Source organism: Mobula birostris, chromosome 8 (assembly GCF_030028105.1).
Source record: "Mobula birostris isolate sMobBir1 chromosome 8, sMobBir1.hap1, whole genome shotgun sequence".
NCBI classification, from domain to species: domain Eukaryota; kingdom Metazoa; phylum Chordata; class Chondrichthyes; order Myliobatiformes; family Myliobatidae; genus Mobula; species Mobula birostris.
In genome coordinates this window covers 70,390,362-70,417,607 of record NC_092377.1, presented here as the reverse complement: position 1 = coordinate 70,417,607, position 27,246 = coordinate 70,390,362, and the positions used below count along the sequence as shown (strand labels likewise).

Below are 27,246 nucleotides of genomic sequence, written 5' to 3'. Positions count from 1 at the left end.
TTTGTCTGCCTGACATGCTCTTTGGATGTGACCTACTTTGTTGCATTTTCTGCAAGTTTCATCTTTAAATCTGCATTTGTTTGGTGTATGTGAGCCCCTGCCACAACAATAAAACAATTTTCTTAGCCAGGCTGATTTCTGTTCAGACTCTGCAATTTTATTTGCATTCACTTTCATCTCTGACTGCAACCCAATTGTGTCTCTGAATGCGGTTTCCATTGAAACAGCAATATCAATTGGTCTTTTGAAAGGCAAGTTGTGCTTGTTTTTGAATGCTTTCCTGTAAGATTCCACAAACTAAACAATCTCTCAGTGCATCATTAAGCCCATTATCAAACCAACAATACTCAGACAAATCTCTTCAATTTAGCCACATACACTAAAATGGACTTCCTTTCCTTTTGATTCTGCTTATGAAGCCCAAAGCATTTTGCAACTAACAACATCTTTGGCACCAAGTATTCCTGCATCACTCTCACAATGTCAAAGGTCATTTCTGAATGTTTGGTTGGAGCAGTCAAACTGCAATGCAAACTATATGCCTTTAAACACAATGCACTCAGCATAATTGGCTCTTGCTTCTCATTGACTATTTCATTCGCTTCAAATTACTGTGCCAATAGCTCGGTAAATTTGAACCAATTACCCATTGTGTAATCAAAAATGTCAATCTTTCGGATGTAGCCATTCATTTCTGCTTTTACTTATGATTATTATCACCCAGTACTCACTCTTTATCAACCCTGAATTCTTCTGTTCATGGCCTGTTTTTCCAAAACTTGACCACATCTTCCCTTCTGAAAAACACGTGCTTTTTGTAACTCAACCGTCCCTCACCGCATTTTTAATGTCTCGCTGCTCTTGGCCCTTGGAACATCTGGACAGCAAAGATGCATACATCAGGATGCTCTTTATTGATTACAGCTTGGTATTTAACACCATCATCCCCTCAAAACTAATCAGTCAACTCCAGGATCTGGGCCTCAATACACCGTTGTGCAATTGGATCCTTGATTTCCTCACTTGTAGATCCCAGTCAGTTCAGATTGGCAAAACCATCTCCATCAGCACAGCAGCACCACAGGGATGTCTACTTGATGTGGGATGTGGGCTGTATCAAAGGGGGTGATGAATCAGCATAAAGGAAGCTGAGTGGTGTAATAACAACAACCTCTCTCTCAATGTCAATAAGACTAAGAAACTGATAGTAGACTTCAGGAGATGTAAACTAGAGGCTCATGAGCCAGTGATCATTGGAGCATCAGAGGTGGAGAGCGTCAGTAATTTTAAATTCCTGGGTGTCACTATCTCAGAGGACCTGTCCTGGACCCATCATATAAATATTGTGAAGAACGCACAACAGCACCTCTACTTCCTCCGGAGCCTACGGAACTTCGGCATGTCATCGAAAACCTTGGCAAACTTCTATAAGTGTGTGGTGGAAGGTCTGCATTACAGCCTGGTGTAGGAACACCAATGCCTTTGAATGGAAAATCCTACAAAAGGTAGTGGATTCAGCCCAGTACATCAGGGGTAGCACCCTCCCAACCATTGAGCACATCTACATGAAATGTTGCTGTAGAAAAGCAGCATCCATTGTAAAAGATCCTCACTATCCAGGCAACGCTCTTTTCTCACTGCTGCCATCAGGTAGAAGGTACAGGTGCCTCAGGACTTGCACCTGCAGGTTCAAGAACGATTACTACCCCTCAACCGTCAGGCTCTTGCACAAAAGACTCATTCAGGACTCTGTTATATTGTTATTCTATGTTCGTTATTTATTTATATCTTAATTTGCACTGTTTATTTACAGTTTACAGTTCCTAATGTATAGATGTTCTAAGTATGACAGCAGAAAAAGAATCTCAGGGTTGTAGTGGTCACATGTATGTACTCTGATAATAAGTTTACTTTGAACTTTATTGCACTATTTACTTATTATTGTAACTAGTCTTTTTTTTAATGTCTTGTACGGTACTGTTGGCATAAAACAAAAAATTCAATGAAATCTGTCAGTGATAATAAACCCAATTCTAATTCTTTCTTTGCAAAGCTGAAGCATGATTCAGTCAGTATATGGTTTCTCATTTAATTCAGTTTGCAGTATGAAATGAAGTTACCAAGTTTGAACATGCTGGCCCTGCCTGACCTGGGCTACAACAGACATGTAATAAAATGGCTGCAACCACAGGAACTGAGCCTCATCCTTGACCCTGAACCATTTCCTGGATGAAATCATCTCCAAATCCAACGACACCATGCTGTCATTTTCTTTCAAAATCCTAAAACAAAGTCAAGGAAATCACTCCTAAATTTTCTCTATATCAGGGAGTACAAGTATATTTTATGAAAATTCTCTCCACATGTTTACCAGAGAGCAACAAAAAAAATGAGGATGCAATTAAGGTAAACTACTTGGATGTTTCCAAGGGAGAGATGGGCAGAAAAAAAAATCAGCAAAGTACGGTGCAATACTTAAGATGTACTATAGATTACAAGAAATAAAGTTAGTAGTGCAAAAAGAGAGCAAATAGTGAGGTAGTGTTCATGGGTTCATTGTCCATTCAGAAATCTGATGGTGGAGAGAAAGAAGTTGTTCTAAACTAATGAATGCGTGTCTTCAGGCTTCTGCACCTCCTTTCTGATGGTAGTAATGAAAAGAAGGCAAGGCCTGGCTGCTAAGGATGGCACCTTTTTGGGGCAACGCCTTTACAAGATGTCCTCGATGATGAGAAGGCTAGCGCCTATCTTGGAGCTGGCCGAGTTTACAACACTCTGCAGCTTTAACACAAGAGAGAGGACAGGGTAAAGCAATACAGGGATGAAAGATGCTCAAACATAACATAAAACTGGTATGAACAAATTAGGCCAAAAGACTGAACCCAAGAATTAGGAAGAGTTTAAGTGAGACGGAGGTAAATAGAGACCAGATCTGGTTTTGAGATCTAGGATCAAAGCAGAGACTTTGAGAGAGGCGATAATGAGACTTAGACAAAGACAGAACCTGAGACATGACAGTGAATGGACCACTGTGATAGTATTGGGTTTGCTGACCCTGAAGTTCCAAATTCAAAAAAAGACCTTAAGACCAATCAGTCGTCAAAATTCTTTGGTGACTCTCATGCCCCTTTTCAAGTAAGCCAGAGTGTTTTACAGACAATTTTCATTGTAATGTGGGAAACTCAACAACCAATTTACACTCATCATACTTTGATAAACAGATATGCAATGATGAAATTAAAAATATATATTTTTACATATTGAGCAAGTTAGATATTGAGAGAAATCCCACATGGTTTTTTGAAATGATACCATGGAATCTTTTATGATCCATGTTAGAGTGAGTTTTTGGGTAGCTGATTCATTTACACTTAAATGACTCTGGCCACCAGCCTTCTGTTTGACAAAGTACTGTGGATTGAGTTCACAACAATGCATTTCCTAAAAGTTGTGTATATTGGAATATTAGCCAGATGCTGAGGATGGAAGTGTGAAGTTTACAGGTAGTTTCAAAGACAGCTTTATCCATACTTTATAAATATTAATTGTCCTCTATGTTAACACATAAAATACCAAATAATTGTATTGTGGATTTGACTTGCACTACTAAAGGCTGTGGATACCAACCCAGACATGTTGGCGTCAGGAGGAAAGGATGAAGTCAGAAGGTGTGATGTTTTGTATGTAGCTTCAAAAGAAAGCATCGTCTATGCATTGTCTATAACTTTGTAAATAGCGATTGCCCTTTGTGTTTAGCATATAAATATCGAGCCCACATTGGACTAACAGATCTTTCTACCAAAAGTGTCTCCGTCCGGATGATGCCTGCTGTACCTTGTTGTGTCGAATAAAGAAGGTGCTTTGTATCTACCAGTGACTCTGTCTCTTCGGTAATTTCATCCACCGTACAACATTCGGTGTCAGAAGTGGGATATTTCGTGACCTGTCCTGTGGCCAGTGTTCCTAGCAGTCTCAGTTGGTGAGTATTTTTCTAAAATAACACTCACACTTGGATCTGTTTGGTCGGTGGTACACAGGAACACGAGGTATCACAAACGCGAAGAGCTGAACTGGTAGATATAAAAGTAGTGTGTGCGTGTGCATGTATGTTTATGTAAGTGAGGAATCTTTGCATGTTAACTTGGTGAGACTTGGACCACCAGTTGCGAAAGGTGGTAACCAACAGTACAGTTCGGGACGCCAGAGTAGGGGCGTGTATACTCGTTTGGGGAGCTGCATTTTAGTGTATGCGTTTGCAAGTGTGATGCAAAAGAATACAGCAGGCATCATGAGTTCAGGTACTCAAAAGTGGCAGATTGTGGAATACATACTCTGTGGTTTTAAGTATGTACTGTTTAACTGCTACTTGTCTTTGATATTTTGCGTAGTGTGGGGATATCTCAGGGAGAGGTTTTACCTAGATAGATCTACCAGAATGGCACCTATTGAGGTCAGGCAACGTCAGGTTGAGAACCCTGATGATCCAAGCCAGCCCTTGACCTCGATTACAACTATACATAAGCCCTTCACCCCCTGGGAGAAACAGACCACTTTGTCTGAGTTGCTCTCACTTAAAGTCGCCTGTGGGAATTCAGAATTCAGAATTCTGGCGCATGCGCGAGGAAATGGTTGAAATTCACCAGATGCACCCTAAAGATATACATGCGTTAGTGAAAGCGAGGTGCCTGAGGAATACGTGGAGCAGATTGGCCCAGGGGGTGCAGGATGGTACATGGACAACTACCGGGTGCGCCAGTAATGAAGAAAGATATTGCTCTTTTAAAGGGGAAGTGAGGCAGCACCTGGCGGGAGGCGAGAGTAGCTGGGGAATGATAATCGCAGTGACCCAGAGGGCTGACAAGACAACCATGGATTATGCTGAACGTAAATATAGAGCATATGAGGAGTATTCAGGGTTGGATAATCCAGGGAGGGACGACTCAGTCTTCCTAAAAATGCTGATGGAAGGCCTGAGCTCAGCCCACCAGGAAGTTTTAGATTTTGGCATAACAGTGGGGTCCACCTACTCTACGATAGTTTTGTGGGCCAGTGAGATAGACCAAAGAAAAGGCAAGAGAAATCGTAAAGTGAGTATAATGGATGCAGCTGCTGTGATGTCCTGAAGAGTTTGTTTTGCTTGCCAGCAGCCAGGGCACCTAACAAAGGACTGCCGGACTAGGTATAAGACAGTGAAGGAGTTGACATGCTACAGCTGTGGCTTATCAGGACATGGCTGGAGACAGAGTCCAAAAGGGAGGGGAAAAACCCAGGCGAAGGTCATGGCAGACACCCAGTCACTCACCCCATCAGCAACCAGTCTGACTGTTGATCAGATCAAAAAGCTAGTAATGGCACCTCTTAGGGCAGAAAAAGATGTGGTAGTGGGCTCCATTGCTAGCGCTGGTGACCCGCGGATGTACACAACGGCATTGTTAGGGGGGTGGCAATGCAATATGTTAGTGGACACAGGGGCATCGGTATTGATAACAGACTTACCCTTACCAACAAACGGACAGGCCAGTTATATCACGGGTGTAGGAGGGAAAACAGTAAAAGCAGAAAGAACCAAGTCACAAATACTGGAAATAGGGGGAGTGCAGCTTCCAGTGTATTTCTGGATATGTCCAAATAATGAGGGCACGATCCTTGGAATAGACATCCTAAGGGAAGCAGGAGCTGTTATAGATTCTGGAAAGGGAGAAAGAATATGAATGAGTAAAGATAGACCCAGTTAAAACAGAGGGGGGTCTGTATAAACCCCCTAAGCAGGACCCCATACAAACTGACACACTGACTGCTGTTCAGGGTATAGCGAAGGAACAAAAACACCAGGGGATACTCAGAGAGACTGTGGCCACTCCAGAACATAAAGTTTTCCCAGTTCTGCCGAGGGCAGACATTACTGCGAATAAGGCAGCAAGGGAACAAGAGGCAATTGAAATTGCAAGTGTGCAAGAGGAAATGACAGAAGCCAGCTTAGTAAAATTATATGAAGAGGTCGAGGAAGAAGAAGGAAAAATGGAGGAGAAAAGGAGCAAAGGAGGGACCAGATGGGTGCTGGACACATGGGGATGAAAGAGTCGCGGTGGCCCCAACATGTATTAGGCAGATACTACTAAAGTTATATCATGGGGCGATGCATCAGGGAAGGCAGAGCATGATCACAACCCTCCAGCAGGACTGGTGGTGGCCGGGGATGTTGAGAAATTCTGCCGCCATTGTATCATTTGTGCCCAGCATAACCCTGGTAAGGGCAGAAAGCTACAGCTGGCAAATCAGCCTCGGCCAAGGGGACCCTGGGAAAACATCCAGATAGACCACAGGGCCCCTGCAAAAAGCAGGGGGGAAAGCTACTGTCCAGTAATTATGGCTCACTTCACCCGGTGGTTAGAGGCTTTCCCAACAAGGGACTGCACCACCCGCACCATTGCATGGGTCCTAGTTCAGGAAATCCTCCCAAGGTGGGGAACCCCAGTTCAGGTGGATTCAGATCAGGGAGCACATTTCACAGGGAAAGTGATGAAGGAAATGTGTCGACTACTAGGGATCCGACAACGGTTCCACATACCCTACCACCCCCAGAGTTCAGGGATGGTAGAAAGGATGAACCGAACAATCAAGAATGCGTTAGCCAAAGCTATAGCTGAGACAGGAAAGACATGGGTTGATGTATTACCAGGAATCCTGATGAGACTGTGTGCAACCCTGAACTGCACGTTGCGTCTCAGCCCCTACGAATTATTGATGGGGTGAGCAATGCGACTCCCTTACAGGGTAATTACAGGTTGCAGGGAGCCTGGGGCTTACAGGGATAGAATGACCCAATATGTGAAAGACCTTTGTAACCAACTTAAAGTGATGAAGGACAGAGCGAAATGACAGAAGCGAATTGCTGATCAGAGAGAGCCAGAGGGAAAGGAGATGGTTCTTCCACAGCCCGGCGACCAAGTCATGGTGAGGGTGCTGGCCGGAAAGGTCAAGGTTTGCCCCCAGGTGGATAGGACCACAGACGGTACTCTTAACCAATGATACTTGTGTCTGTGTACAGACTCAGCGAGGCAGCCAGTGGAAACACTAGACCCAGGCTAAAGCATACGACTCACCCTCTTGTTGCTCCCACAGACAAAGCAGGGGATCAAGTTTACTCAGTAACCATGTAATTACAGAGAACCTAAGAGAGAAACACCAGCCGGCCATATCAGACCTGACCACAGCTGAGGAAAACATGCTCGGAGAAAACACAAGGGCAGAAAACACAGAGTGTGTTGGAAAACCATGAATAGCCTGCTAAAGTGCGATGATGATGGTACTCTGTAAAGAAGGCTGGTTGCTGAAGGTAGATGATTAATTTTATAGCATAGTATGGAAAAATATTGGGAAATAGATGGGGAGAGATTTTTGAGTTAAAGCAGAGACAGCAATTTCCACCGCTTCGATGGCACTTTAGACTGCACACGGCATCTGAAAGCAGACACCCCCAGTCTGAGAAGCTGGGCCCTTTTCAGTAGTTGGGCCAGTGATCAACCAGACAGTTTGGGAGGAGGTGCCACCGGGGAGAGGTCCTTGCAGACGTTTACGTAGAGGCCACTCCAACCCCTTCCTGTACATCGATGAGAGCGCCTGTGGGTGCTCCTGGAAGGAGAGTTTCAGTGACCAGAGGATAAAGGGCTGAAGACAAAGGAATGTGATTAAGCTGCAGTCAGCCTGCAGGGAAACAGCGACAGGCACACGAAAGGAGCCGCATTTCTAAAGACTTGAAACAGCCTCTCTGCTTAACATTTGGTAGGTAGCAATTAGGGGATGCTAGGATAGATATCGAGGCACACAAAATTGGGGGGGGGAATTTCGAGACGGTGTTTTTGCTGCCCTATTTGAACAGATACTCCTAGGTTGGCCTTTCCTGGTACAAATTAAATTTTTGTCCAGGAGGGCCAAGAGGAGGGACTGTTAGAGTTAGTTTTTCGGTAGATGATTCATTTACACTTAAATGATTCTGGCCACCAGCCTTCTGTTTGACAAGTTACTGTGGATTGAGTTCACAACAATGCATTTCCTAAAAGCTGTAAATATCGGAATACTAGCCAGACGCTGCAGATGGAAGTGTGAAGTTTACAGGTAGTTTTGAAGACAGTCTTATCCACACTTTATAAATATTAATTGTCCTCTATGTTAGCACGTAAAATACCAAGTAAATGTATTGTGGATTTGACTTGCACTCCTAAAGGCTGTACCAACCCAGATATGTTGGTGTCAGGAGGAAAGGATGAAGTCAGAAGGTGTGATGTTTTGTATGTAGCTTCAAAAGGAAGCATAGTCCATAACTTTGTAAATAGTGATTGCCTTTTGTGTTTACCATATAAATATCAAGCCCACATTGGGCTAGCAGACCTTTCTACCGAAAGTGTCTCCGTCCGTAAGATACCTGTTGTACCTTGTTGTGTTGAATAAAGAAGCTGCTCTGTATCTACCAGTAACTATCTCTCCGGTGATTACATCCACACCACAACAATCAATATAAACAGCAAATACAGACTCTGTCTAAGGATGCAAACAGCAGGAATTCTCTCCCTGGGCCTCCTGTCCCATGATCCTCTTATATCCCCTTTGCCAATCACCTGTCCAGCTCTTGGCTCCATCCCTCCCCCTCCTGTCTTCTCCTATCATTTCAGATCTCCCCCTCCCCCTCCCACTTTCAAATCCCTTACTAGCTCTTCCTTCAGTTAGTCCTGACGAAGGGTCTCGGCCTGAAACGTCGACTGTAGCTCTTCCTAGAGATGCTGCCTGGCCTGCTGCGTTCACCAGCAACTTTGATGTGTGTTGCTCCATTTAAGGACTTGTTCAAATGGTAGTACAGTACGTCTGACAGCAAATCTCTCCATGGCAGTACTGTAGCAGGAGTCTCTTGCAAGCATATGGAATCCATAACTTTACACTTAGCAGTGAGTGTGCTACCCAATGAACCAGAATTTTAAATCGCATCTGCAGTGCTTTGTGTTAATCACCACATTGCCCTCATCATTAGTCAGACTTACCAACAAGGGCACGTGTCTTTTGTTCAGCAGACAGAAGCCGTGGACCTCACACACCTGCATGTGCTATGTTCTCTATGTGGCCTGTGCTGTATGTGAGTGTTGGTTCTGTGTTCCGCACATTGTCCCCAGGGGAGCGCTGGATGTATTCATGTGCACCGTTGAATGACAATTAAACTTGAACTTCAATCATTTTCATTAAAGAGAAGCAACACATAAAAACACCCGCTTCCTCCATTACACCAGAAATAGATAGCACAGAAATAAGGTATTTGGCCCGTTATACCTATACAAACTTTTTAAAAAAAATGTTTAGTCCAATTAAATTGATTTCACCTGTTCTTCACCCACTGACCTACACAGCACTTCGAAAGTACTTATACAGTTTTTTTTAAAGCATTAAAGATTAGCACACTCAACGGACCATTATTCTCAGCCCATCCTTACACCAAACTTGCTTTCCCTAATCAACTTAACACAGCGTGGTCTGGTTTCCTCTGATAATTCCACCCCTCCCTCGCCCTAGCAAACTTGGAACACATTTTTCAATTGCCGCGTAAATCTTCTCCGTTGAAAAACTCCAGCAAACTGAAGTTTCCACCACTCCCGCACCCCAACCAAACCCCGGCGCCAGCCTTTTGTTGTTACCTGAAGAGATCCAAGAAGGAGTCTATCGCTTCTTTGGAGGGCAGCCGGGTGCCCGGGGCTGGGCTGTTGGCATCCCCGGCCTGGCTGTGTTCGCCCGGTCGGATGAGCAACCCCAGGGTGACACCAACAGCTGAAGCCAGCAGGGTGGTGATGCCGAAGAAGAGGATGGCTTTGCCCCCGAGCTTGCCCAGGGCCCTAGTGTCCAAGCTGGCTGCTCCCGACACCAGGCTACAGAATACCACGGGCAGTATGACCATCTTCAGCAGACGGAGCAGCACCTCTCCCGGGAAGGCGAAGTGGACCATGTTAGCTGGGGAGAGATGCAAGCCCCTCATCCCGAGCCCTGCGGCCACCCCCAGCAACACTCCCGACACGGTGCAGATCACCAGGCCGTTCCTCTTCAGGAAGCCCCACACTTTGGCCCGGGCCGTGGACATCTCGCCGGTTGCCAGTGCAACTGAGTTTGTCCCCGAGCACGGCGGACGCCCCTGCAAGCCCAAATGCCCATTGGCAAGCACCTCCTTCTCGTTCTGCATGGGTGGATGTTACTGTGAGTCGCCGCAGGAAGGAGAGCTCCTGACCCCGCTTGACGCTCCGCGGCTGCCGGACGCGTCTGCGGAGACCCAGTGGGAGAAGACGATGGGGCGAGCCCAGCTCCAGCGGATGATGCAACCAGCTGCCGATGTTGCTTATGCATGAAAGCCGTGGGAAGTCTTATGCGGCAACTGAAACGTGCCGTGAGCGGCTCGTTGGTGACTATCTGCAAAGAAATATCAGCAGCTCCAAAAGCTCTCCCTCCCCTAAAGTGTTGCCCCTCTTTTTCCCTCACCTCCTTTCCCTACCCCCACTCCCCTCAGACTCTTCCCTCTTACTCCGCTCAAGCCCCTCGCCTTCACTCCCCTCACCCCTTTTTCCTCCCTCTCTCCTCCACCTCCTCACCCCTCCTGCACCCTCTCCTCCCTCACCCCCAACCTTCCCCTCAAACTATCCCTTCTCTATGCCCTTCCTCCCTCCATCCCACCCCTCCCTCTCCTCCAACCCCCTTCTGTCTCAGACCCACTACCCCTTCACTCCTCCCCATCTGCACATCTTCCTCCCTCTCCACCTCTCTCCCCTCTATCCTTCCCCTTCTCCATCTACTTCCCTTCCCCACCCTCACCTCCTCTCCCTGTCCCTCCTTCACCTGATCCCCTTCCAGCCCTCTCTTCCTACCCCCTTACTACTCTCCTTCCCTCACCATCATATCCTCCCCTCCTTGCATGTCCTCCTCCTTCTCCCTCTCCCCCTCCCAAACCTCTCCACCACCCTTCTATCCCCTAACTTCCTCCCTCCACCTTCTCCCTCCCTCCCCTCTCTTCCCCTCCCTTTGTTCCCTCCCTCCACCTTCTCCTCTCTTCCCCTCCCTTTGTTTCCTCCCTCACCACTCCCTTTTCTCCCACCTCCTCCTCTCTTGCTCACCCTTCCCCTTCCTCAACCTAGCCTCTCTTCCCTTCCCTCCTGACCCTCTCACCTCACCCCTCCTTCAGTCTCATCTCTCTTCCTCCTTCATACTCTCCCCCTCTCCCATCCCCTCCCCTTCTCCGCCTCTTGCTCTCCCCCTCTACCTACCCCTACCACATCCTCTTCATACTTCCCCTCCACTCTCAACCCTCCCCTTCTTCCCTACCCTTCCACCTCTGCCTCCCCTTCTCCCCTACCCTTCCACCTCCCCCTCCCCTTCTCCCCAGCCCACCCCACCCCTCCTCATTCCAATGCCCACCCTCACCCCCCCTCACCCCAATCCCCACTCACACCCCCCTCACCACCCCTACCCTGGTTATACAATAAGCATGGTCTCATTTTCTAAGTGTCCATTGCTATGCCAGCAACATCAAAGGACATGTCCAAAGTCCAGCCAGTGAGAAGGATGACCTAAAGTCTCAGTAAAATTAGCACTCTTCCTGGCATGCTTGGCCCTCTGTTGCCATAAATCTGCCAGATGGAATGACAAACCTTTGTCCGGTACACAGTACAGCATTTGGACAATTATTTTCCTGTTCTGTTAGGACAGCTGCTTCTGCATCTCTATTTCTTTGCTAACAGCATAGGAGAACATAAGAACATAGAGACAGGACTCTTCCAGCCTGCACCACCATTCAATATCACTGTGGCCAATCTACCCCAAGCTATAGTTCCTCTTCTGTCCTAGATCCCCATTAGTACCAATGCTCAATCTTTCAAAAATCTATCTACCTACACTTTAAATACATAATGATCTTTGTCAGGGCACTGGAGCAGGGATCCAATCACAGACCCAGTACCGTGCATACAGTGTTACTAATTGAGTAACAAATCCCAAGGTGCAAACAAAGTCAGCATCAAAGTTCAGGCAGAGATCGAAACATCCAGAGAAATCCAAGAACCAGAATCAGGAAACAGGCAGAGTCGATATTCAGATGGACAGAGTACAGATACAAATGCTGGAAAGGCTCAGGAAAACTACTGGCACAATCTGGCAACAAACAGGTGAAACACAGGACTAAAATACACTGAGCAATAAACAGAGAGGCAGATGATAGGTGGAGCACAATGACAGAAGTGGCAGCAAAACAGGTAGTAATGAGAAACAGATGAGAGGCGGAGTACTCAGTAATACAGGGGCCGGAGTAGAGCAGGAACAGGGACAGGAGCACATGGGGCATGAAAACAAACAAGTGCATGTGGCAGTACAAAACCACAGACTGACGGCTAGCGGGGAAAACACACAAAAAGATAAAGTTCAACTGCAGGTACTGACAGATCTTATCTCCACAACTTCCTGGGGTCTAGAATTCCAGAGACTCACTATGCTTTGTGTGAAGAAATCTCTGCAGATCCAAATTTTTAAGGACAGATCCCATATCCTGAAAATTACCTCGTCATTTGAGGCTCTCCCACCAGTGAAAGTCTTCCCACACCCACCCTTTCATGCTCTTCCTTGGGATCTTAAGGTTTCAATAAGACCACCTCTGTATTTCTAAACTCCAAAGAACAAAGCCCCATTCTACGCAAAGGAACACAAATAACTACAAAGGGTAGTGGAGACAGCCCAGTCCACCACGCGTTGTCCTCCCCGCTATCGACAGCATCAACAAAGGCAGAATCTATCATCATGGATTCTCACCGTCCAGCTAATCCCCTCTTCTCACTTCTGTCCTCAGCCAGGAGTTCCGTAAGTCCTTTGCCAGGTTCCGGAACAGCTATGATTCATTGGGTTCTTGAACCAGTCTACACAACCTCAGCAATGTAGACCACCTCCTGCTCTACCATGGACGCATCTGCGTCTTTTTTTAAAGTTTTGCACTGATGTCTAGTTTCTGCAGGTTTTTAATCTTCACTCTGTTCTAAGAGTTGGTGCCTCAGGAAGGCTGCATCCTTCACTGAGGACCCTCACCATCCAGGACAAGCCCACCTCTCATTAATATCTCTAGAGAGGAGGTATAGGAACCTGAGGACCAATACCCAATGATGTAGGACCAATTTCTTCCACCACCATCAGATTTCTGAATGGTCCATGAACTCATTAACACTACCCAGGGGAATAGATTTAGAATGAGATGAGGAGGAACTGCTTTTCCCAGAGGGTGGTGAATCTGTGGAATTCTCTGCCCAATGAAGCCGTGTAGACCTCAGTAAATATATTTAAGATGAGGTTGGAAAGATTTTTGCATAGTAGGAGAATAAAGGGTTATGGGGGAAAGGCAGGTAGATGGAGAATGGTCCATGCTCAGATCAGCCATGATCATATTGAATGGTGGAGCAGGTTTGATGGGCCAGATGGCCGACTCCTGCTCCTATTTCTTATGGTCTTATGTAACACTATTTCATTGCTCCTTTTTGTTGGGACTAGTTATTTATTTTGTAATTTATAGTAATTTTTGCTGTTTATTGCTACTAAACAATAAATTTAACATTGTATGTCGGGGGTAATAAACCTGATTCTGATTCTTTTCTGGACCTATGTAACTGTGGTGTACCAGCAAGCAAGTTTTACTCTGCACCTGCACTTCTCAATGCTTATGCACATGATAATAAACTTGACTTATCTTGCCTGTAAACATCTTAAAGAATCGTGTACAAGAACACCTAGATTCATCTGTACTTACTTGCAGTCCCTTTCCAATTATATAGTAGTCCACTTTTTCATTCTTCTTATTGGAGTGCATGATTTCACACTTCCCCAGATCTCCCAAATTTTATCCCACTTATTCCATCTCCTTATATCCCCTACAGCATAGTCATGGTATCTTCATTGTAACTTGACTTCATCTGAAAACTTGGACAAAATACATTATGCGTTCTTCTCCTGTTTATTAATATAAAGAGTAAATAAATTAGGGCCAACAACTGACAGCTGAGACACTCCAAAAATTACATCCTTCCAATATGAAAAGGATCTATTTACTCCTACTCTCATTTTTTGTAATCGCCCATTTTCAATTAGCACTTGGAAATCCAAATACACCACATCAACAGGATCCCATCCGTTTACTATCATTGTTACAAATCAAGGAACTCAAGAAAACTTGTCGAACAAAACCAGGATGAAGTGGTTTATAAGCTTTGCCAAATAATTGGCTACTTCTTCTTTAGAATAACCCATCTAGATGCTGTAATAGATTGTTTAACGAAGTAATCCTTGATACACTTCACAATTTGTTCTTCTATGATACTCTTGCCAGTTTGGTTTGTCAATCAATATGAAGATTAAAACCACCCAGGATAATTGCAGTTCTCTTCATACAAGTCTTTGATATTTCACCATATAAGCTTTAGCATCTTGTGATGCCCCATTTTAGAGACTTTAGATTGCTCCCACCATGCCTTCTGTCCACCGCTATTCAATATTTTCACCCAAGCTAATAATTCCACATCACCATCACCTACATCTATATCGCAACTCAGTGTCAATCTCATAACTTTCCTGATTAACAGTCCTACACTTTGACCTGTAATTTGGGGTCATTATATAACTTTGATTGAATAATTTGTAGTCTCTTGTACTTACATTCTGGAGTTGTCCTGCATTTGATCTGAATTGATTGAATCCCTCTTCTCAGCTACGTTTGCTGATTAATTGTGACAGTGACATTGGGGTGTCAAAGTGTCACTTAGTTCTTTTCCCACAAAATTCCAACTGTAATCTTTTTCATAAGCTTGTTCCACAAAATGCTGAAGTTTCTTTTGGATTTTCTTCTTTCTTTTCAACCTTGTCACATTTAACAATATTTCCACTGTGGTGCCTGAGTTTGTGGTAATGCTGACTTTTCACAAAGGAACCTTTGCCACAGGTTTGGGAAACTGGGAAACTTTAACTTTGCTGTTTATCTTGGTATTCTCCAAATGAACTCCATGTGTTTCTGCTCCATAGACATGGCTGCTTTCCTTCTTACAGCGGAGTCTCATTCCACCAAGTAGTTAATAGCGCCAAGAGTAATTTAAAACCTCATCTATCCTTGCAGTTTTTTTTCATGTCAGTTTTTCTAACCACATTCTTTTGTGGAAGGCAGACTGTCTCAGGATGGTCCCTTAGGAGTGCAAAATACTAATCTGCAAAGTAACTTCCAGTATAAGACATAGGAGCAAAATTAGGCCAATTGGCCCATTGAGTCTGCTCTGCCATTCCATTAATGGCTGCTTTATTATCCCTGAAGAGAGACTTTTGGGAGCTCGGTAAAAAGCTGAGAAACAAGAGCTCCAGGGTGGTAATCTCTAGATTGTTGCCTGTGTCAAGTGCCAGTGAGGGTAAGAATAGGATGATTTGGCCAGTGAACGAGGGCTGAGGAACTGGTGCAGGGGTAGGGGCTCAGATTAATGGATCATTGGGATCTCTTCTGGGGAATGTGTGACCCCTACAAAAGGGATGGGCTACACCTGAATCCAAGGGGATCCAATATCCATGCGGGCAGGTTGAATAGAGTTGCACGGGTGGGTTTTGTGGGGGGGGGATGGGAACCAGAGTGATAGTGCTGAAAATGAGGTAGCTGGTTCACAAACAGAGGCAGTGTGTAGTGAGACTCCTAGCAAGGATGATGGGGCAAAAGTGCAGTCAACAGGATGAGTTTCAACATAAAAGGCAGACAAAATTGAAAAGGGTGAAATCAGTACTGAAGGCGTTATGTTTGAATGTGCACAGAAAATGGAATAAGGTCAATGAACTTGTAGCAGTGACAGATCGGCATGTATGATATTATAGGCATCACTGAATCATGGTTCAAAGAAGATAATAGGGGGAGTCTAATGTCCATGGATACACATTGTATTGAAAGGATAGGCAGGAAGGCAGAGGGCGTGGTAAAAAACAAAATTAAAACATTAGAAAGAGGTGACATAGGATCAGAAGGCATAGAATCATTGTGGATAGAACTAAGGAGCTGCAAAGGTACAAAGACCCTAATGGAAGTATTATACAGACCTCCAAACAGCAGTAAGAATGTGGTCTACAAGTTACAACAGGAGGTAGGAAACGCATGCCATGCCAAAAGGGTAATGTTATAATAGTCAGGGGAGATTTTAGACATGCAGGTAGATAGGGGAAATCAGGTTGGTGCAGGATTCCAAGAGGGGGAATTTCTACAATGCCTATGAGATGGCTTTTTAGAGCAGCTCGTGGTTGAACCCACGATCAGCTATTCTAGATTGGGTGTTGTGTAATGAACCAGAATTGATTCGAGAGCTTAAGGTAAGAGATCCTTAGGGGAAAGAGATCATAACATGATCAAATTTACCCTGAAATTTGAGAAGGAGAAGCTGAAGTCAGACGTATCAGTTTTACAGTGGAGTAAAGAGAATTACAGAAGCATGAGAGAGGAGTTGGCCTGAATTGATTGGAAAAGAACACTGGCAGGGATGATGGCAGAGTAGCAATGACTGGAATTTCTGGAAGCAATTTGGATGGCACAGGATATATACATCCACAGAGGAAGAAGTATTCTAAAGGCAAGATGACACAACCGTGGCTAACAAGAGAAGTCAAAACCAACAGAAAACAAAAAAAGTGCATATTATAGAGCAAAAATTTGTGAAAAGCTAGGGGATTGGGAAGCTTTTAAATACCAACAGAAGGCAACTAAAAAAAGTCATTATGAAGGTAAAGATGGAATATGAAAATAAGCTAGTAATAGCATTAAAGAGGATACCAAAAGTATTTTCAGATATATATGAGAGGTGAGAGTGGATATCAGACCATTGGAAAACAATGCGGGAGAGGTATGGGGGGGCAAGCAAATGGTGGATGAACTGTACAAGTATTTTGCAACATTCTTTACTGTAGAAGACACTAGCAGTATGGTGGAAGTTCCAGGTGTCAGGGGGCATGAAGTGTGTGAAGTTACCATTATTAGAGAGAAGATTCTTGGGAAAGGTCTGAAGGTAGATAAGTCACCTGGACTAGGTGGTGTATACAACAGGGTTCTGAAAGAGGTGGCTGAAGAGATTGTGGAGACATTAGTAATAATCTTTCCAGAATCACTAGATTCTGGAACGGTTCAGGGAGACTGGAAAATTGCAAACGTCACTCCACTTGTCAAGAAGGGAGAGAGGCAGAAGAAAAGAAATTATAGGCCAGTTAGTCTGAATGCAGTGGTTGGGAAGATGTTGGAGTCAATTGTTAAGGATGTGGTTTTGGGATACCTGGAGGCACATGATAGAATAGGCATGGTTTCTTCAAGGGAAGATCTTGTCTGACCAATCTGTTGAAATTCTTTGAAGAAATAACAAGCAAGATAGACAAAGGAGAGTTGGTTGACTTTGTGAACTTGGATTTTCAGTAGGCCTTTGACAATGTGCCACACATGAGGCTGCTTAATAAGCTATGAGCAGGTGGTAATATAGGAAAGATTTTAAAGAAGTGGCTGATGAGATTTCACCTCATTCCTCTAAACTCCAGCAACTACAGGCACAGAGCCATAAAATACTCCTCATGCATTGGACCATAAGATACAGGAGCAGAATTAGGCCATTTGGCCCATCAAGTCTGCTCTGCCATTTCATCATGGCTGATCGATTTCCCTCTCCGCCCCAATTCCCTGCCTTCTCTCTGTAACCATTCATGCTCTGACTAATCAAGGACCTATCAGTCTCTGCCTTAACTATACCTTTCATTAACCCTTTCATTCCTAGAATCATTCTCATAAATCTCCACTGGACCCTCTCCAATGCCAACACATACTTTCTTAGATAAGGGGCCTAAGACTGCTCACAATACTCCAAGGGCAGTCTGACCAGTGCCTTATAAAGCCCCAGCATTAGATCTTTGCTCTTATATTCTAGTTCTCTTGAAATAAATGCTAATATTGTATTTGCCTTCCTTACTACCAACTCAACTTGCAAGTTAATCTTTAGGGAATCCTGCACAAGGTCTCTCAAGTCCCTTAGCACCCTTGAGTTTTGAATTTTGTTCCAGTTCAGAAAATAGTCTACGCCTTTATTCCTTCTACCAATGTGCATGACCATACACTTCCCTACACTACGTTTCCATTTGCCGTTTCTTTGCCCATTCTCCCAATCTGTCTAAGTCTCTCTGAAGACTCTCTGCTTCTCAACACTACCTGCCCCTTCACTTATCTTCATATCCTCCGCAAACTTGGCCACAAAGTCATCAATTCTGTCATCCAAATCACTGGCATATAACAAGAAGCAGCCCTAATACGGATCCCTGCAGAACATCACTAGTCACCAGCAGCCAACCAAAGTAAGCCCCTTTATCCTGCCAATCAGCCAATTTTCTACGCATGCTAGTATTTTTCCTGTAATACCATGGGCTCTTATCTTGTTAAGCAGCCTCACGTGTCGCACCTTGTCATAGGCCTTCTGAAAATCCAAGTAAACAACATCCACACTCTCTCCTTTGTCCATCTTGTCTGTTATTTCCTCAACTAATCCCAAAAGATTTGTCAAGATTTCCCCTTAAGGAATCCATGCTGGCTTTGTTCTACTTTATTGTATGCCTCCAAGTACTCCAAAACATCGGTTAAGTCGAGGCTGCTTAACAAAAAAAAAATGACCGGGAAGCTACTGTTCCTAAAGTTGTCCATCAATTTCCCTTGTCACTTTGCTCCATTGATTTTTTTGGAAGTGAGCATTTCTTAACGTTGTTATTTTAGCTTTGATTGATTGAAGTCTCCATTTTACATTTTAGTCTCAGAAAGCAATTTCAGGTTAATTCTTTCAATACTTTCAAATTTCATCCATAAATTGTGTTACATTATGTACAAGGGACTAAAATAGTTAAACTGATCCTTACTTTCTCAAGTTCCAGGAGCTGTAGGAGTGGAAGGTGTAAGGATAAAGTGAGCTCTAGCTTTGTTCTGTCTTGGAGGAGAAGGGCTAAGATAAGAAAGTGGGAAATGGGGGTGATGTGGTTGACGGTCAGGTCAACTATGAAAGAAGGTTCGTTGAGCAAGGCACCTCTAAGGATTCTGCTATGGGAAGTCTTATCATAAAACTTACAGCAGAGATGGAAAACATAGGAGAATAAAAGAAATTTCTCACAGAAAGCATGTACAGCTGGAGGTAAGTATAGGGGCAGTATAGTTGAGATAGGTGAGAAATCCAAGGGCTGGAAATGGATTTGGGCCACTGGCCTATTCCTTGATATGGTGAAAGGGAAGTGAAGAACAGGGTGAAAACTGGCAAAGGTAAATAAATATTTGGGTTCTGTGAGGGCAGGAATCAGCAACTGAATAATCATCAATGTACCAGAAAAAGAGTTGAAGGAGTCTGCCATCCTTGGAATGACTTTGCATTTCACTTCTGCTGCAACAAATCTTACAGTTCACAAAACCCATAAAAAATTCCCTAAAATAATGAAGACAGAAATAATGTTTCTGCAAACTTTATTTTACAGAAGTAAACATTTCTATGAAACTGCCAGTTGATGCTGTTATACAAATGGAAACATCTTACCAATTACTCTTTCCAAGCATTTGTACGTTTATCGGTGAAAAACTGTAAACAGACTTGCAAACGTAGTCAGCTCCATCATAATCACTAGCTTCCATGTTATTCAGGACATGAGCGATGTCTCAAAAAGACTTCATCGATTATTAAGGACTCCCATCAACCTGTTCTCATTGCTACCAGCAGGAAGGAGGTACAGGACCCTGAAAGCACACAATCAATGATTCTGGAGCAGGTTCTTCCCCTCTGCCATCTGATTTCGGAATGGACATTGAACCCATGAACACAACTTCATTACTTTTTCAAAAATTTCTATTTTTACACTACATGCACCCAACAACACACGTGCACCTACTGTAATTCACTTTTTTCCATTATGTATTGCATTGTACTGCAGCTGCAAAGATAACAAATTTCACGACATATACTGGTGATATTAAACCTGATTCTGATTATGACTATAAAGGATAGTATTTGTCTTTAGAGTTAATGATTTAGATTTTTTTTGAATGGAGTTTGTAAAGTAATAAAAGTGAAATGGACTGTTCTTCCACACATGTTGGCTTTGATCTTGTTCCTTTTGCCATTTAAACTCAATGCTTCATTGAAAACTGTCTTGGATGAAAGTTTTACTACTGTCCAATCTAGGGAATACGTTGGTGAAACTCTTCTGTACTCTGTCCAGCTCCACAAAATTCTTCCTATAATGTGGCAATCAGACCCTCACACATATTCGATGTGTTGTAACCTGTGTTTTGGAATGTTACAATGCAACATCGCAACTTTTATATTCTGTGCCTTCTTCATCTCCTTAACTGCCTGTACTGCCACAAGGACCCTCTGTTCATCAACATTCATTCATGTCCATCATTTATGGCATATATTCTTCCCCTATTTAACCTTCTAAAATGTTATCACCTTGTACTTGTCGGCACTAAACGTTACCCGTAAATGCTTGCCCAATTTTACATGCAATCTACATCCTGCTGTGGCCTTAGACAACCTTTCTCACTTTCCACAAGGCCACAAACTTTGGTATCATCCCCAAGCTTGCTTTTCATACCTTCTACAGTCACATCCAAATTGTTAATGTACATCAAAACATCAAGGGTCCCAGCACTGATCCGAGCAATACACTTCTAGCCATAGATTTACAGCAGGAAAAGCATTCCTTTACCACTACCCTCTGCCACCCATCACTTTATACTTTATTGTCGCCAAACAATTGATACTAGAACGTACAATCATAGCGATATTTGATTCTGTGCTTCCTGCTCCCTGGAGTATAAATCGATAGTAAATATTAAAAATTTAAATTGTAAATCATAAATAGAAAATAGAAAATGGGAAGTGCAAAAAAAAAATCGAGAGGCAGGTCCGGATATTTGGAGGGTACGGCCCAGATCTGGGTCAGGATCCATTCAGCAGTCTTATCACAGTTGGAAAGAAGCTGTTCCCAAATCTGGCTGTACGAGTCTTCAAGCTCCTGAGCCTTCTCCCGGAGGGAAGAGGGACGAAAAGTGTGTTGGCTGGGTGGGTCGTATCCTTGATTATCCTGGCAGCACTGCTCTGACAGCGTGCGGTGTAAAGTGAGTCCACGGATGGAAGATTGGTTTGTGTGATGTGCTGCGTCGTGTTCACGATCTTCTGCAGCTTCTTCTGGTCTTGGACAGAACAACTTCCATAACAGGTTATGATGCACCCCAGAAGAATGCTTTCTATGGTGCATCTATAAAAAATTAGGGGACAGGCCAAATTTCTTTAGTTTTCTCAGGAAGGCGCTGGTGGGCCTTCTTGGCAGTGGACTCTGCTTGGTTGGACCAAGTCAGGTCATTTGTGATATTGACCCCACTTGCGCACCACCGATGTGAATTGGGTTGTGCGGTCCGCTACTCCTTCTGAAGTCAACAACCAATTCCTTCGTCTTGCTGACATGAGGGATAGGTTATTGTCTTCGCACCATGCCACCAGGTTCTTAATTTCCTCTCTGTACTGAAATTCATCATTACCCGAGATACAGCCTACAATTGTTGTGTCATCAGCAAACTTATATATTGAGTTTGATGGAAACTTGGCTACACAATCATGGGTGTACAGTGAGTACAGCAGGGGGCTGAGTACACAGCCTTGTGGGGCACCGGTGCTCAGAGGGATTGTAGAGGAGAGCTTGTCCCCTATTTTTACAGCCTGGGTCCTGTCTGTGAGGAAGTTGAAGATCCAGCTGCAGATCTGAGTGCTAAGGCCCAGATTCCAGAGCTTAGGAATCAGTTTATTTGGCATGATGGTATTAAAGGCAGAGCTGTAGTCAATGAAAAGGAGCCTTACATATGCATCTCTATTCTCCAGGTGCTCTAAGGAGGAATGTAGGGCCAGAGAGATGGCATCTGCCATTGACCTGTTGCTCCGGTAGGTGAATTGCAAAGCGTTGAGGTTGACCGGTAGGCTGTGGCTGATGTGTGCCATAACCAATCGCTTGAAGCACTTCATAGCAATTGATGTCAGAGCCACAGGTCGATAGTCATTCAGGCGTGCCATCTTGCTCTTCTTCAGCACTGGGATTATTGTTGCCCTCTTAAAACATGAGGGGATCTTAGACTGAAGCAAGAAGCAGTTGAAGATGTCAGCAAACACTCCAGCTAGCTCGCTTGCACAGGCCCGGAGAACCCGTCCTGGGATGACATCTGGGCCCGTCGCCTTCCTTGGATTTATCTTCAGGAAGGCCCTTCTAACGTCCTCCTCGGTGACGGTGAATCTCAATGCCACCAGGTCCGGTTCATCTGGAGGGAGCAGGACGCTCCTCTTCTGTTCGAATCTTGCGTAGAATACGTTAAGTTTGTCTGGAAGAGAAGCACCACAGTTATTGATATTCCCAGCCTTTTCTTTGCGCCCAGTGATCTCATTTAGATCCTGCCATAGTCTACCGACATCCCTCTGGTTAGCTTGGGCTTCCAACTTGGCTTGATATTGCCTCTTGATGCCCTTAATGGCTTTCCGGAGTTCACGCCTGGATTCCGTGTAGCAACTGGTCAATTGTGGGCCTAATGTGCCATCTTGCCTTTTATCCCATGGACATTAATCTTCCGGGCAAGATCACCAAGCAGAACATCCACATATGGCTTATGGAAGTCCACATAGACTACCACTCTGCCTTCATTAATCTTCCTTGTTAACTCCTTAAACATCGAATTAGTGAGGCAGGACTTCTCCCACACAAAACCATTCTGATCAGCCGATGGTATTCCAGTTGTCCACAAAACCCATCCTTGGGATTTTCTCCAATAATGTCCCTATCACTGTCTAGCCATTCTTCTGGTACCTCACCTGCGGATAATGGATTTGCAAAAACACCTCTGGTAGGACTCCAGCTATCTTCTTCCATGCTTTCTACAGCAACTGGGGATGGATCCATCCAGCCTGGGAACTTATCGACTCTTACACTTCTATAACATCCAACCCTCCTCGCACGACATCATAAATCCCTCCAGATTATCCATGTAATATATATGGCCAGGACTGGAGGATTGTCTGTGTGTATTGATGGGTAGGTGGGAGGGTTGCTGTTGTCAGTACTGGAATGTGTGGTGGCACTTGTAGGCTGCCTCCCAGCATATCCTTAGGCTGTGAACGCAAACGATGAATTTCACTCTATGTTTTGATCAAGGACCAACTTGAGTCGCCATACTCATCTACAATGTATTAGGGATTCCTGTGGTGTGTTGACCAGGGTCTCAATTATAAGAATAAAGAATTATATTTTAAAGTGATAGAGGTTAAGGTATGGATATTAAATAAAATGTGCACCAATACCAGCTTTTATTTACAATGTAAACAGTGTATATCCCAGCATGTGAAGACAGACTCCGGCGGATTGAGCGGACGAGACCAATGGAAGGTTCAACGGTCAAGAAGGTGGTCTCTGCAAGCGTTGTGGAACGTGTAGAGCAGAACGTCCTGGTCATCCGCTGCGCCTAGTCCCATCTCCAGCTGTCTCGACTCTTGTCTTGCCACTGGACCCAGATGGGAATTGGGAAGAGAGAGTGAGGCTGACGCTGCACAACTCTCCCTCACTTAAATCCAAATCACGCGCTAGTCTTGACACCATCAAATGCTGTTGAGGTCCTCATCGACGTCGATGATGGACAAACACACAAACAGTGTGTGTAGTATATATATGTACATATGCACACATACACAGTTGTTTATGTGGTCTTGATTTAGTGTCCTTGGCAAAGGGAGGAACCCCCCCCCCACCAACAGTGCAGCACTCCTCCCAGAGCACTGCTCTTTCGATCGTCACTGGTCACCGCTCCTCTCATAGAGCAGTGCCCCACAGTACTGCCTCTCTGATGGGGTGACAGGCAAGGCTTTTTCCCCTGAGCTTGGGCAAGACTCGAACTAGAAGTCATGGGTGAAAGGTGAAGGGTGAAATATTTAAGGGGAACACGAGGGGGAACAACTTCACTCAGAGGGTGATAAGATGGAGATGGGTTCCATTTCAACGTCGAAGGGAAGTTTGGATAAGTACATGGATGGGAGGGGTGTGGGGGGCTGTGGTCCTGGTGCAGGTCAACGTGGGCTAGGTAGGCCGAGGGAGGGGCCTGTATTTGTGCTGTCGTGCTCCATGACTCTATTAATCTTCATCTGTGGGCACCCATTTCCTCTGCTTGTCCTTCTGAATCTGAAGTGCCCTGACAATATCACCAAACATAGCACTCACTCAATGGCCTGATCTGGTCAGTACAGTTCTTACTCACTGTTGTCCAGCAATGCCTTTGCACTGTCCTGCCAAGAGAGCAACACAACCTCAAAGCAATTCTGTAGCAGAACATTATTATGACAGCAATTCTTAAACAGTCACAAAGATCATCTAAATTAATTAATTAAGTTCAATAAATTTCTCAGCTGTGGGAACTTCTATCAGCTGTGCACAGCTGCAGTAGATGATGTTCCATAGAAACCCCTGGCATCAGAGTTTGTCGGGGCTCTGACAAGCTTGCTTCAATAGAGAAATATTTCTTCAGTACCGTTTTCCTTATCAATCTTTTGAATACATTGTTTTTTGTTATAATCATATTCTTGAATGCCTGTATTTCATAGTAACATTGCTTCCGCTGAGCTCTTCTTTGCATGAGGTCTGTTAAAAGCATCTAAATTAAGCACTTTATTGGTTGTTTTTAAGAATCACTACTAGTTTGGTGGTGACGCTATTTTAAACCTCATTGCATTGAGAATCAATTAAATCTTTGAGGGGTGTTTTCCTACTTAAATCCTGTAAATTCTGCACCCCTGCCCTCTGGTGGTCAAATTAAGACACTGCTTCTCCAACATGACTTGAATTCAATGTTTCCAGACATTACAACAGGGGTCCCCAAACTTTTTTGCACTGCGGACCGGTTTAATATTGATAATATTCTTGCGGACTGGTCAACCCGGGGGGTGGGGGTTAGGGTTGCCAACGGACAAGAGTAGCAGTCAAGTATGTTGTGTTTACCCTGAGAAAGACTACCATGTCCATGAAGCCTTGCGTGGGCACCAGTGCGCATGCGTGTACGTGCCGATTTTTTTCTACAAATCATTTTTGGCGATTCTGTTCGAGGGGTGGTGTTAATCACGACCGGAATAGGTGATAAGTGGCTAATACACTCAATTTCGTTTCTAAAAGGGTTTATCTAACGAATTTAATATTAAACACACAGCGCATATTTTCCTCGCATGAATATAGTGATAAGTCAATTATCAGGGGAGGACAGGGGAGCTTGAAGCAGGGTTGATATTATCATTTAAAGAAAAATTGGATAGGTATATGGACAGGAAAGGAATGGAGGGTTATGGGCTGAGTGCAGGTCGGTGGGACTAGGTAAGAGTAGCGCTCCGCACGGACTAGAAGGGCCGAGATGGCCTGTTTCCGTGCTGTAATTGTTATATGGTTATATAAGTCACTTATAAGTCAATAGCATCATAACATTTTAAGTAACATTTGGATATTAAATATACAGCATATATTTTCCCCATATGAACATATAAAATAATTGCAACACACCAATATCGCTGAATCAGTGGGAGCCCTGGGCTTGTTTCCCTGCAACAAGATGGTCCCATCGAGGGGTGATGGGAGACAGCAATACTTGAAGGGGGTTCCTTGTGTCCAGTCTATTCCGCAATTTAGTCTTCGTTACATTCATTGCAGAGATATGTTGGAAATGGAAGCAACGTTTTCAGTGCTTTTGTGGCTATCTCAGGATATTTAGCTTTGACTTTGATCCAGAATGCCGGCAGAGATGTTATGTCAAACACACTTTTCAGCCCGCCGTCATTTGCAAGCTTGAGAAGTTAACCTCCTTCCCGTGCTGACATGGATGACGTGTGCGTAATGACCACATGCAAGCTCGAGGAGTTGATCTTTCCGCACTGACATGGATGACGCGCGGGTAATGACCTCGCGTGCATTCAAGCTCAGCAGTGGGTGTGACAGGGAACGAGGAAAGGTGCAGCTGACTCATATCGCCAAATCATATCGTTTCCTTGCGGCCCGGTAGCACATGCTTTGCAGCCCGGTGGTTGGAGACCACTGCATTACAACACAACTTAACCTCACAACACGCTGGAGGAACTCAGCAGGTCAGGCAGCATCCGTGGAAATGATCAGTCAATGTTTCGGGCCAGAACCCTTCGTCAGGACTGAAGAGGGAAGGGGCAGAGGCCCTATAAAGAAGGTGGGGGGAAGATAGGAAGGAGAAGGCTGGTAGATGCCAGGTGAAAAAGTGTTGTTTTGACCCCAGCATCTGCAGGGTATTTTGTGTTTTCAACTTAATCTCAACTATTGTCACGTGATACCAGGAGCCTGCCAAGGCAGCTCATACTTGTTGCAAATTGCTGTCTGATTTCAAGCTAATAGACGCTTCATGGTGAATGTAACATGACAGAAGGTCACCGACCTGAAACATTAATTCTATTTCTCTCTTAACAGATGCTGCCTGTGCTTTTGGGAACCTCCAGGATTTTTTTTTTTTTGCTGTTTTTTTCCAGATTTCCAGCACCTACAGTGTTTTTTTCCTGCTTGATGTGCTTGGCTTGCTGATCACTGCAGCTCAGTGTGGCAGGCAAGTCTGAAAAATTGACTCGAGGTAAGGAGGCGTTGGTGAGCTTTCTTGGTGTAGCATCTGCATGATTGGACTAGGAAGGTTATTGGTGATGTTCATTCTTATGAACTTAAAACTCTCAACCCTCCCAACCTCAGCACTGTTGATGTTAACAGGAGCACGTGCACCACCCCCTTTCCTGACGTCATTGACCAGCTCTTCTATTTTACTGATATTGAGGGGAAAGGCTGTTGTCATGACACCCTGTCACTAAGCTCTCTTTCTCTTCCTTTACCACAACTCATGATTTGAGCTGCTGCCCGTGATGGTTGTATCATCTGCAAACTTGTGGATGGAGCTAGCCCTGTACAGGGAGTAGAGTAGGAGGTTGAGGATGCAACCTTGTGGAGCACCTGTGCTTGAATTAATCATGGCGGGGGTATTGGTGCCTGTCCTTACCAATTATGGACCGCTGGTCAGAAAGTCAAGGATCATTGCCCACTGTGGGAGAGGAAGAGGAGGAAGCGTTTCATCCTGAGGCTTTATAAGACACTAGGCAGGCCACACTTGGA

General features: G+C 44.5%; 1 protein-coding gene and 1 long non-coding RNA gene across 4 annotated transcripts in view; both read right to left on the bottom strand.

Moving 5' to 3' along the window:
* The window catches only part of slc1a4 (solute carrier family 1 member 4), a 79,345-nt gene extending 68,916 nt beyond the window's left edge, over positions 1-10,429 (bottom strand). The window contains exon 1 of one of the 3 annotated variants that reach the window (XM_072265429.1): positions 9,678-10,429. In XM_072265429.1, coding sequence (XP_072121530.1) covers positions 9,678-10,213 — 536 coding nt within the window. In that variant the 5' untranslated portion in view covers positions 10,214-10,429. Of the gene's footprint in view, positions 1-5,496; positions 5,661-9,677 lie in introns of those variants that run through there. The other 2 variants (XM_072265428.1, XM_072265430.1) reach the window with 2 other exon arrangements.
* Positions 10,430-19,569: 9,140 nt separating this feature from the next.
* LOC140201389 (uncharacterized) overlaps positions 19,570-27,246 on the bottom strand; it is a 123,551-nt gene continuing 115,874 nt past the window's right edge. Inside the window, exon 5 of the long non-coding RNA XR_011886849.1 lies at positions 19,570-19,798. This is a non-coding gene — a long non-coding RNA (uncharacterized lncRNA). The remainder of the gene's footprint in view (positions 19,799-27,246) is intronic.